Source organism: Glycine soja, chromosome 2 (genome assembly GCF_004193775.1).
Source record: "Glycine soja cultivar W05 chromosome 2, ASM419377v2, whole genome shotgun sequence".
NCBI classification, from domain to species: Eukaryota; Viridiplantae; Streptophyta; class Magnoliopsida; order Fabales; family Fabaceae; genus Glycine; species Glycine soja.
Genome location: NC_041003.1, coordinates 50,712,673 through 50,726,110, shown reverse-complemented (window position 1 = coordinate 50,726,110; position 13,438 = coordinate 50,712,673). Strand labels below are relative to the sequence as shown.

Genomic DNA, 13,438 nt, shown 5'->3' with positions numbered 1-13,438 from the left:
AACAAATAGTACTTAATAAAGACAAAGTCAACCCGATACCAACTATTCAACTGGTAACTTTTAAAATGCATCAAGAATCCCAATCCAGTGAATTTTAAAAATTATACAGTAAAAAACCCATCAAACTTTAGACCAAAAACAAGGAAAAAATAAAAGATAAAAAAGCTGGAAAAAAAGACCTTTTCAACTCAGCTAATCAATCTAATGAAGAAAGACAATGCCCCTTTCGCCCTATAATAAAATAACCTACAAAGAGCCTATCAGTGCTTTTTTTTTCTTTTGACACAGTGAACAGACAAAAAGTTGACCCGAGGAGAAAGAAGACATTATTGGGTAGAGAATAGCCAAGAACAAGAAGATGATGAAGAAAAAGAAGAAGAAGAAAATAAAATAAAGGAGTAGGCATATCATGAACAAATCATCACAAGCAGACTCTTCATTAAGAAAAAGAAACACCCCATATCTTCATTTTTGCACCCAACAAATTCCTCAAAACTCAGAATTCTGAAACACCAAAGAAAGAGAAAGACCTCAAGTTCTCTGAGCAAAGCAGTGCAAGTAGAGCTTGTGCGGATACTAGTGCCATGTCCCCCAATGGCCAGCATTGTTACCAAAAATATGAGACCCTCTTTCAGAGGTAGTACTTTAATTGAAAGTTACCAAGTAAGGTGGTAGAAGAAGAACAAGAACAAGAACAAGAAAGACTAAGAAGGGTCAAAGAAGAAGAAAGCAAGAAACTTTCATCTCATGTGAAAGACCAAGAGACATGGGGTGTCTCCATTGCTTCAAACAACCTTAGCTCCCTCAGATCTAAAGCTGAAACCTTTATAAGCCGCTTTCCCTCTGTCTCTATAAATATTGAGCAAATTGTTTTGGTAGCTACAAAGAAAGAAAGAAAACAAATTGTGGAGAGAGAGAGAGAGAGAGAGAGAGAGAGAGAAATAACAGGATCTATAAAGAGGGTGTGTTTTCAAAGGGAGAAGAAGATGAAAATGATTGCCATTATTATTGTTGAAGAGGGAAAGAGAAAAGAGAAAAGCAAAGAACAAAGAAGGAGGATAATGCTTTTTTAGGGTATGGTGGTTTGATGCTAAAATGCGCCAAAATGTAGCAAGAGCAGAACAACAAGAGGTAGCAGGTAAAGTAAAGAAAGAGGCAAGTATTGGAACGAAATGGATCCGTATTCTGCATGTGTATGCATACACACTTCACTCTCATGTGTTCACATTCGCCACTTAACTTTCTCTTCATGAGTGAGTGTGAGAATTTTTTTTTATATTTGTTGTTTTCGTACTTGTCATGAGGCGCGTGCTAGTCATTCTCTAATAGTACAAGAAAGCTTCTTATTAACTTAGTGGAAGCTTCTTAAATTACTCCTTTCATTTCATATACATGTTTAAATAACTTATTTGATTTCTTTATTATATAAAATTTAAGAATTAATATTCATGATTTTAGGAACTAATAAATAAATAGGGATTAAATTATGATTGAGTTAAATTAGAGTAATTTTTACAGATAACTTCTATTGGATGAAAATAGTGATTATAAAGGGATTAATATCCACTCACTAAATTCAAACTAAAAAAATTGTTCTCTTTAAAAAAAATTAAAATACACCAAAGACTTAATAAAAATCTTACTATAACAAAGATATATTTTACTCTCTAATAATTATGTGTTATGGACTAATAAATAAATAATAATTAAAAACTAAATTATGATTGAGTTAAACTGGTGTAGCTTTTATAGATAATTATTATTTGATGGAAGTAGTAATTATAAAGGTGTTAATATTCACCAAAAAAGGTCTTCTTCCTACTAAAAAACTATTCTCTTAAAAAAATCAAAATATACCGGAAACTTAATAAAAATCTCCCTATGAACAAAGATATATCTTACTCTTTAATAATTGTGTGAAAATTATAAAGTTAACCTGAAACCCTGAACCCCAAACCCTTTTAGAGAACGACTAATCCTGAATCAAAAAGAACATAACAAAGAACAAAGAGAAGTAGAGACTTAGAACACATAGGAATTGATAAACACAAAAAACAAAGGAGTGAGTATCTCTAACAGAATATAGAAAAAAAATAGAGAGAACAGACAAGGAAACAAATGAAATATTTGGAGAAAAAGAAGAAAACAAAGAATGAGACTCTAAATAGACAGGCTACCCAAGAAAACCAAAATAGTTTGTTCACAGCAGAGTCTGTCACAAAATTTGGTAGAAGTGTTCAATCAAAGAGATCTTATTCAAGTCATGGGTTTGAGTTTGCGAAAGATATAAGAACACTTGTAGTAACCACATTTAAAGAACACTCAATGCAACGGAATAGTCACTGAAGTCAAGAATCAGAATCTGTTGTGTTAAAAAGAAAGAATAAGTATTGCTTTCCCCACCATACCTCTTGCTATCACTGCAGCAGCCATGAGAATTACACAATGCCATAACCATATTATAGTATATTGTTATAAAATGGTTGCAATTTAACAATTGATAGAAAGAACCACAAATAATTGGTTTTTACTTTTTACTAATACACATTTGATAAAAGTGTCTCATAAGAAGCCAATGCCGATCCAAAAATTCTTTTCTTATTTAGGTTCCTATGCTTTGCATGTTATCACAATAAAACAAATTTAGAGAAGGAAGAATTTATACCTTGCATCTTAACCATGCACCACGATAACCACCTTTTCAAAGCATCTTGACTCAGCCAAATCCCCAACTTGGAATGGAAGATCAGACATCTTTATGTACTTCCACTTTTTTAAGACAAAAATCTTGATATAAAGAAGCTGCAAAGATTATTATACGAGACAACTGTTAAACAATCATGTTTCAAGTTTTCAGCCCTTCAACTTAAGTAACTTAGTAGACGGAACTCTTGATAAAATAGAGAACAAACAGGAAAACCAAATAATAAAATTATATAATAACACTAAAGGTGAAAAAATAATATAATTATAAGTTAAAACACCATTAGAGATAGAGATAGAGATAGAAAGAAAATATGCAGAGAGAGAGAATGTTAAGATAACAGCCAACGGATAAAGATCCTCAATGCCCCAAATAAACATCTTCAAACATTGGAACAACAATACCGCATAACCCAAATTAAGCCTACAAAAGGATCAACACAAACAAGTATTAAAAGAATGACAATCTCACATAATGTGTTGTCAACTATATCAACCCATGGAAAAATCTATGAAAAAAGAGAATTCATATCCACCCAAATTGTTATTTATATATTATTAATTTTTAAATTATATAAAAAATATTAGTAAGGTTAGTTCTTATCAAAATTATTAATTTTCAATAAATTTTAATAATTGTAAAGAGAATGTTAAAAAGAGTGTCTTATAGATGAAGTGCAATTAGCATTCATATTATTTGAAATAGTTAACCAACCATTATGAATATTTTTACAAATTTTTAGATAATTAAAAAATTATTTTTCTTACTTTACATATTTAAAGATTTTTTATAGTCAATTATAATTATAAATATATATATATATATATATATATATATATATATATATAATTCACATATAGTTGAGATATTGACTTTATTTATTCATTTTTTGTGGTTTTATTTTATAAATAAAATGCTAAAATATTTTTTCATCCTTCTAAAATTACTAAAGTTCAAATTTATTTTTTATCTTTTTTTGTCTATTTTTAACCCCTATAAAATTATAATTTACTAGTTTTTCATCCAGAATTAGGTTTGGATGATTAAAGACTTGATATTTTTTTAATTAAAATTTTAAAATGTAATTTTTGAAGGTTTAAGTTCTTTTACTTAGCATTCTAAAAGGGCTACACTAATTTTAATTTTATTAAATATAGTAGTTTCACAACATAACAAGAAAACATGTAGGATATGCATCTTATGTGTACCTATAATCGTGGCTGCTCCATCTTACTGTCCATGTCTTTCCAAGTGAAGTCAATCTTAAACTCCTCACTGATAAATGGAAGAGGCAATCGACAAAATACTTCCTGGAAAAAGGTGGGGTAAGATATCTTTCAAAATTGATATTAACAAAATTACAAAAGTCTTATGTAAATAGCTGGTTTGACTCACTCAAACATACAAGGAACCAGTATATATGATAAGCAATCAAAGTCATTATAATACAGAGTCCTTCAGAATTTGTATTAATTTAATGATACAAGTTCCTTTCTTTCTCAAACATGCTATATATTATTCATTTTACAACAGGTATCCATAATGCCAAATATATAGCAAAGGGTCAGCACAGGATATATACATAAGTGCAGTAGATGTAATACATTTTTCATAAGCCTTACAGAAATGTCACTTGTCGAAGCATGAGGCTGCTCATCCAACAAATACAACATTCCGGTCAACCAACCTAATCAATGAAAAAAACCAATAAAAAAAATATAACTTTGATAAGAGACATCTAAATCTAGTGAGAAATATTCTACAAATATATCAATCCAATTAGAAGTAGTAAAACCTTATGAAGCATATTGCATATTGCAGATGTGACAACTAAGTCGATGTAACCATCAAACATCATCAAATAAGCTTATAAAAGGAAAGAAATCACAAGGTAAAGAAAGAAACAAAAATTAGATATCCCTAGCACAACAAATAACTGAATTTGAATGTGGGTGGGAATCTAATGGAAGGGCATACAGCAATTTGCAGTATAATCAATAAACAATAACAGTAAAACATTCTGGTGAAAAGAAAATATTGACCTTCCTATCCAAGCGCCAATCAGAAAGATGCCTCCAGCAAACAGTATGCTCAGGATGATCTTTTAGTTGCAACATTGAATCTGACCATGGTGAACATTTACTATGGAAAGCTACTTTACACCTAACACACCTAAACTGCTTTTTCTTGCAAATGAAGCATACCTGTTCATTTGAAGGACATAATATGAGTATGGCAAGACAAGGAGGACAAAATACACAAAAAAGACTGTGGACATTGTTGGGTGTTGGGTAAATAGCTTAATTCAATAAGCTCTTGCTAAGTGAGAATTATTCATAAGTTTTACTTATGGAAGAGTCTCGCACACAAACAGTTTAGAACTTGTGATTGATCTCCGCTTTCACATGTGTTCATACCACCCCAAGTTCATCAGATGACACAAATAATCTAACATTCACTCCCTGTTTTAAATATCAGCTAAATGATACATTAAGTATCCAATTAATCTTCTATAAATTGCATTAATCAGAAGGAAACCATAATTCACATGATAGAGCACAACAATACTACTAATATATGAGCTGCCCATGAAATGCGGTTATAATTTTAAGACTGAACACCCCAAAACCTAAATTCTAACTCCTAAACCCTAACCCCTAAAAGTGGAGACAGCATAAGACTTGTACTTTACAAAGCTTAGAACAAACTTTTAAACAACAAAATTAAAACAAAGAATAACAACAAAAGGCCAAACCTTTCACCAATTGTCCAACTTTTATAACATCTTCTATGTCATGCACCTCATTGCATCATCCTTTCTGAAGAGAAGGATGACCTTTGACTTTATGAGCATTTCTGCATTAGATTGAAAGTTTGTTATTTCAGACTTTCAGTAACTTCAGGAAGAGTGATATGAAAAAAAGATAGGAAGCATGAGCGGATAAGCATACACTCACTTGAATTCTGGACATCCTATTGCCTGATCTTTCAATAATAGTTTACTAAGAACATTCTATGAAAATTATAAGTATGAAGATTGTAAGATGAGAACATTTTATCAAAGGAAAAAAAAAAAAGAAAGATTATCATAAAGTAAAAAATGTCAAGGTAAAATCAACCATTCGTCATAGATGTTCTCTTTGCCAATTATATTTTTATTTGTACAGTAATGTTTTCGTCATGCCTGGCAAAATAAGAGAGGGAAAAATACTTAGTCAAATCCATATTACTAACATATCTTTTTGCATATCAAAAAATGAGTACTAATAAGGCATACTGACTTTTCAGTTTTCATTAACACCTTTGTTAAATTAAAATTCTAATCATATAATTTGGATGTTGATTGGTATCTCATCAGCAATGGTTTAAAATTAACATATAATATGCTTCACACAAAAAAAAATATAGCTTATTATTAAATAGTAATTTGAAAAATAACAGCAACGAAAATTAAAAATTTAAGGTGGGGACAATATACACTTCAGTTTGGAGAAGTGCTGAATAATCACATCCTCCATAATGATACCAAACGAAATGATATTTTGCATTACCCTCATTAATATTGGTTAAAAACGCAAACCAAAAGGTAATTTACGATTTGGGAGAATCCAAAAATGAGCATAAAACAACAAATTTGAACGAGTTAAGATTAAAAATAATAATAATAAAAGTGATATCAAAGATATAAATTCAACCTACCAACACATCCATAGGCACCCTGTATGTAGTTTTCCGTAATTCACGAACCACTTGAGAAATTTGTGAGTGCTTTCTCCTTATACAATAGAACAAAAAATGGCCTAGCTAAGTGATGATGCCGATATTTTAATATATAGAAAGTGACCTTGAAAATCAGAAACCATCTAATCTAATGATCTCTACAATACTCAGCAATGCTTATTGATTGAAACCATAATAACAAAAATTCTCAATTTTATAACCATTAATTACTTATGCAACAAAAAAACTTAAGCAAATGGTAACTTGATTGTAAAAACACCTACGAGGCATAATATATGGTCGGTGCTTCCTTTTTCATCTTATTCTTGTTGTTGAACTCAGTTTGCGTATGGTCGGGAATTTCTGAAACTAAAAGCAGGACAATTGCTGAGGACAACAGAAACCAAATAAAGGAAATATCGTGAATTAGAAGAGATAGCCACCAGAAGAAAGTGAAACTTACTCGGGAACAAATCTGCCACCATGAGCCAGAGGATCAGTGGTTGCCTCCGACACGGGCTTGAGATGGTGTTGTTGAGATTTATAATGGTGCTGCCAAGCGAGAGAGGAACATAGAAGTGAAAGGGACTTGGCAGTACCGGTTGGAGACTCAAGCAACGTGCGACAATGGCCTTCTTTCTGAGCTAGATTAAGGTGGAAATCACTCTACCCATAAACACAAACTGAGATCCATAGGTTGGTAGGGAAACTCCACTTACAGACCTCTGATGAGGTACACATTTTTAGGATTAGGGTTTGATGCAGAGATCATTTTTTCTTTTCCTTTCACTTCACATTCCACAATGTCAGATGTTATGTGTCTCTCTCTACTTGTGTGCTGTATAAGTTTAGGCGGGAAACCAGGTTTATGAATACGATTACACGCCTAAGTTACTACTAGTTTACAAAAGATTCACTCTATTACTTTAACGCTTGAGTTTCGTTATTTTATCAGTAATTTATATTTTTTTTATAGTTTAAATTTTGGAAACTTTCATAATTAAAACAAAATAAAATAATCATGTAAATTTACTTTAACCTATCATCAATGAGACAATTACCAGTTGAATAAATGTTTTCAGTTTTATCAAAATTACATTCATTGATATATATTAACATTATTATATTCATTGTTATTTATATATTATTAATTTTTAAATTGTACAAAAAATATTAGTAAAGATAGCTTATCAAAAATTATTAATTTTCAATAAATTTTAATAATTATACAGAGAATGTTAAAGAGTGTCATGAAGTGGAGTTAACATTCATATTATTTGAAATAGTTAACCAACCATTATGAATATTTTTACAAATTTTTAGATAATTCAAAAAAAAATTTAAAAGATATTTTTCTTACTTTACATATATAAATATTTTTTATAGTCAATTTTATATATATATATATATATATATATATATATATATATATTAAATTCACATATAGTTGAGATATTAACTTTATTTATTCATTTTTTGTGGTTTTATTTTATAAATAAAATGCTAAAATATTTTTCTATCCTTCTAAAATTACTAAATTTCAGATTTATTTTTTATAATTTTTTTTGTCTATTTTTAACTCCTATAAAATTTATTAGTTTTTTGGGTGCCTTAAGAGACAAAAACACTATGTTTTTAGTGATTATCATGTTTGGTAGGTATTACTAATTCTTATCTTTTTCACCAATACTTTGTTTTATATTCATAGGTATTGGTATCATGCTACTTATAATTAAATTTGAATTATTTAATTTTGGGAGAGGACCACAAGTTCATTTTTAATATATCGACTTATTGCTCACTGAAATTTTCTTTTTTTTTCTTTAATATTATTAGTCTTTAGAAAACATTGATTAATTTAGATGATGAAGACCCCTTGGCCTATTTAGGCTCAATGGCCTCTTTAGGCCTTTAAGCCTATTGACTGGTTTATAGGCTCTTATAAATAAGAGGTCACATATGCAGAGTTAAGTTTTTAAACAAGTCAAGCTAAAACTTAAAAGAAGACATGTAATAAGTATAAGTTAGACTCAGACTTAGTAATTATAATGTAAGTCAGACTCAGATTCACCAAAGTTTGACCTATCTTATTTCTACCCCTACTCACATCTAAATCAGAATAATGAATCAATGAGATGGGAGACCCACCAAAATATATTGTAACTTAAGAATAGAAGAAAACATACACATTCATCTGAAGATCCCTGATTTTTTCTTCTATTCGTTAACAGGCGCGAGAAATTAATAATACAATTAATAACTTATCGAGAAATTGAAATATTCAATCAGATTACAGGATTAGAAAACACAGAAGCACAATCATTATATTTAAACACGGACCACGATAAACTACGCAAAGGTTATTAACATATCCTAAGAGGAATCCAAATGGACAGATAGGCATACATTAAATAAACCCTTTGCAATCGGGACAGTCACTCTTTCAAACTAAATCTTGCATTTTGAACCTTTACTGATAGCTTTAACTTCTGTTCTTCCATATCCTTTAGCACAGTCAGCAAGTTTGCTCTATAAACTTCACATCGTTGATTTGTGACCTCTAACTCAGCAGTCAACTCTCGGATTTTCTTTTCCTTCTCCGCCTGTTGCATAGATCCAAAGGGAATTTTTTTATAATACCACGTGTATTAACAAAAATACAGGCCACATATACGAAGATGTTGTCAGTTCTTACTCTAATGTGTACACTTAGGCAAATGCAAATACACATAAATTTTGTGCCATAATTCTATAAAATTATTAGTGAAAAAGAAACTTTATATATAGCATAATGTTAAAAACTTAGCGAGATGAGCACAAATATAATCCATGAAAACAACCTCAGTTTTAAGAGGTTCAATTTAAACTTACAGGCTAAGCAAATTCAATTTCTTAAATTACTAAGAGGAGATGAGAAAAAAAGATCACCATGGTCATAGAAGTTGAAGAAGTCCATCACAGACAAACAAGCATGTTATAACCAAAACATATGCAACACAGATTCTTCACATAAAATAGTATAAATAGCACATATTTTTCAAGGGAAAATTACAATCAGCCTCTTAAACTTTTAACCTTTTGCAAAATGGCATCACCAACGTTAAATTTGTCCCAATCTATTAACTTTTAAAAATATCACAATAGACCCTTCTGTTTAGCTACCATTTAACTCAACAAGGGAAGAGTTACGTGACATCTAATCCATTCATTTAATGAAAAATCTCTTTGTTTTAAAATATAATTTACGAGGTTTTTAAATAATCAACAATTTAAAAAATAGCAAGTGGCATAGAGTCCAACCACCATGCCACAACATCAAACCCCATCATCACCCAAACAGTAACCATGCACCACAAAAATCTTGCACAAAAATAAATGAGACAGAGACAGAGAAATCTATAATGCATTAATCCTAAACCAGCACTCACCATCACCACCACCACCCACTGTCACAAGCCAGAACATAGGTTAAAATCAAGATGCAACCTGTCTACAACTGCATGCACACCAAAGCATAGCTCCCCAACCAAAATGTGCAAACCCACTCATTCTAGAGATTTGATCAACAAAGTGATTTTTACCTCTTCATAATTCAACCTTCCCAGTTTTCGACAAATATATTAGATTTCACAATTTACTTAGGTTTTTGTTTAAAAAGATAATTGTGCTTTTCTAATTTATGAACATTTATTAAATAAACAAATAAGGCAGAAAAAAAATGGATTGTGAGGATTTGGCAAGATGGATGGATAGTCTTTTGACAAGTCATCAAGTGCTCACATGGTAAGCACACCTCTGTAATGAGTTAAAGGATGCTGGCAACACACTCTCTAACATTATCTTTCCAACACACTCTTTATAAGGTAGAATTCATGTGGGTCCCACTGAATATGTGGGTCATATTCCCAAACTAGTAGAACTCACATGAAGTTCAACTAATATGAGAGAGTCTTAAGAAGAAAGTATTAGAGAATACATTGCTAGCTTTCTTTATCAGCCAACAAAAAGATTATATTAAAAAAAAAAGGGGTACAAGGGGTACCCTAACTCATACAAATTGCACAAGATGTTATCCCTTCTCATCCCAACAATCAGCAATAAACACCTGTGTATAAGATTCCCCAACATTAAATGCCTCATCCAATTACCATAGCATTAACATTGCAGCCCACAAAAACCCAAGGTGAATACATTGCTAGTACTCCTCATTGGTACATTATGTAAAGTTTAAGGATTAATTGAAACAAGTTTAAAGTTGGTGGTAGCACTTTGTAGAAGATCAAACACAAATGTTATTTACTTACTACATTGAAAAGCATTACCTAGAAAACAACAAGCATGATCTCCAAGTGCCAGCATTATCTAGAAAAATTCCCCCCTTCCCCTTCCTTTTGTACATTTTTTTTTGCTTCAACACAAAAAATGTACAGTAATAGTATAGTTCCTTGGATGCAGCTCATTGTAGAATGTCAGGGAAAGACTTTGTGTACATAATTGTTCTAGTGAGAACCTAATGGCTTTATGATCTAAGGAAAAGATCTCAAGTTCAAAGAAACTAACCACAGATTGATTGCTTGGAGCATCTTCATCTGCTACAAGCAATTCACCCCTGCTTCCATTGGTTACTGTAGCTCCCTCTGCTGTTCCAGAACTATGATTTTTAATGGCGCAAACCTTCTTAGCAGCTTCTTGCAGAGCTCTCATGGCAACATGATAGACTTGGATTGATTTTGCACCTTCTTCAACATATTTGATTGCTTCTTGGCGTAAATTGTTGTAACGAACTATTACAGACTCACAAGAAGTACTTGGCAATTCAGATGCATGTTCATCTAACAATGTACTGGTTTTAGCATTCCTTGTCCAGCGTGTCAACACATAATGAGATGGAAGAGTGAGAACATTTTTAGCTCTGAAGACTGTCAATATATGCCTACAAATAATTCCTGAATATTCAAACATCTGACAGCTGCAACTAGCTTTCATCTCAAAAGAATTAAAAGTCACAACATGAGATTTTTGGTTTTCCCCAAATTTGGCAACTCGATATGTAGTGATTGTTCCTGAATCGTCAATTTTTGTAGCAGGATTTGCAAGAGTCTCTACTAACTCCTCTTGGAATTTCATGAATATCTTTCTCGTGTAAAGACTCGCAGCTTGTTTTTCCATAGGAGATGGTGTTTTTAAAACTGGACTACTATTAGTAGTGTCATAATCTGCTTTTAATTCTCTTTCATGCCAACTTGACACAGCTTTCTCGTATTGTCTAACCAATACCTGTAGAGTGGTGGATGAATTCACATATCCATCAAAGAAAGAATTCAAACATTCATTTCCCTCATTCATAGATATCTCTCCAAAGAAAGTGTCCCGCAAGTACACAGGAACCCAATGTTGTCGTGCATTGTACATTGACTGAAGCCATTCATTGTCCATGACGTAGAATCTTTCCAAGAGTGGGTGCCAATAAGACTCAAACTCATCAATAGTCTCACTCTCATGAACGCATTTCTTGAATTCAGTTTCAAAATCAGGATGTGACTGACATAAATGAGCCAGTTTGCTTCGGGTTTCTCTAAATATGCTCCATTTACAAAACCGATGGCGAGTTGAAGGGAGAACTTGGGCAACAGTAACTTGTATGAAAGGGTCCAAATCTGTTGTAATAGAGACAGGGTGGCGGCCAGACATGGCATGAAGCCAAGTCCTGAATAGCCATATAAATGACGACTCAGATTCATTGAAAATCAATGCGCAACCAAATAACACAGGTTGCCCATGATGATTCAACCCAGTGAAAGAGGTAAATGGCACCCGGTATCGGTTAGTCTTGTAGGTTGTGTCCAATATAACAGCATCTCCAAAATAAGAGTAGTTTGTTCTAGATGTTGCATCAGCCCAAACTATATTCCCACACGCGAGATTATTGTCATCCTGGACTGCATAGAAGAAAGCAGGATTCTCTGCCTGCATGCGCTTCAAGTAGTCCAATACATGATGACCCCCACCACCAAGGGGGCGCTGTCTAGTGATACTCATTTGGGCTGTAGGGGACGAGGGGAATTATGATCAGGATTATACCAAATATGGTGGGTTGACATGTTACAGAGTCAACCTGCCTATATTTTTTAAAAAAATCCATAAATTAATGCTGAAAAGGTAATCAATTTAGAATTTCAAACTCATAATGAAATGACAAAGATTCTATGACCCTGCTGTGTCTAACTAATCCCAGTACGTCAGAGACAAATGTGAAGAAGAATACTATATTCTTAATGACTAATGATATTACCATAAAGCAGATTATCAACTTACATAGAACTCACGTAGATAACACAATTAGCCAGACAAATATAGGACCAATATAAGCTCAGCCTCATTTTTTTTAAAGAAAAAAAATCGTAGTTAAAATCTACAACATGTGATATACAAATGCAGCTTACAATCCCTTTCTATGAACACGAAAACTCTAATATACTAAAAGATCAATAACATAAATAATTTTCTGAAATATTTCTTCTGTACGCGAACAACCAACAATTGGAGCAACTAAACAAGAACAAGTAAACAGCCCAGAAATTATTTTTAGAAAATTACGGTCACAGTGGCTGTCGGCGGTGGAATCGCGACGGTGTGAGCTCGTAAATGGGTGACAAGCGGTAGCGTCCCGACCAAGTGACTGACTGCAGTGGCTTCGTGGTCGTCTGCTGGATGTGCTCGCGATGGCTTTCTTCCTTGACGGCTGACCTCCCGGTGGCTGAGAGAGCAAGGCGTGAGGGAGAGGGAGGGTTGGGACTTGGGAGGAGGTCGTGCGGCTGAACTGAATTGACGACTGTGAGGTCCGGGAAAGGTAAAGGATATGTTTTATTTGATTTGATCTGATTGATTATCAACGTAATTTTTGTTTTTAGATTTTTTAAAATTTGTGATTTTAATTTTTATAATTTTTATAATTTTAAAAAATTCATAATTTTAGTTTTTTTATTTTTTTAATTAAGATATTATATTTTTTAT

At 32.2% G+C, this 13,438-nt stretch overlaps 1 protein-coding gene and 1 long non-coding RNA gene across 3 annotated transcripts in view; both read right to left on the bottom strand.

Moving 5' to 3' along the window:
* The window catches only part of LOC114404179, a 7,650-nt gene extending 1,938 nt beyond the window's left edge, over positions 1-5,712 (bottom strand). The window contains exons 1-5 of the long non-coding RNA XR_003664848.1: positions 5,460-5,712; positions 4,747-4,908; positions 4,327-4,391; positions 3,913-4,014; positions 2,666-2,802 (exon numbers count right to left, since the gene is read on the bottom strand). This is a non-coding gene — a long non-coding RNA (uncharacterized LOC114404179). The remainder of the gene's footprint in view (positions 1-2,665; positions 2,803-3,912; positions 4,015-4,326; positions 4,392-4,746; positions 4,909-5,459) is intronic.
* A 2,835-nt stretch (positions 5,713-8,547) lies between these two features.
* Positions 8,548-13,296, bottom strand: LOC114404164 (protein FAR1-RELATED SEQUENCE 9-like). 2 transcript variants are annotated; one of them, XM_028367269.1, is made up of 3 exons: positions 13,022-13,296; positions 10,985-12,543; positions 8,548-9,027 (listed from the first exon to the last, which is right to left on the bottom strand). In XM_028367269.1, exons 2-3 carry the CDS (start codon positions 12,461-12,463, stop codon positions 8,860-8,862), a joined length of 1,647 nt encoding a protein of 548 aa, XP_028223070.1. In that variant the 5' UTR covers positions 12,464-12,543; positions 13,022-13,296; the 3' UTR covers positions 8,548-8,859. The 2 variants fall into 2 exon arrangements, with proteins under 2 accessions (XP_028223070.1, XP_028223064.1); XM_028367263.1 differs by having other exon boundaries at positions 10,985-12,468.
* Between the last annotated feature and the right edge of the window lie 142 nt (positions 13,297-13,438).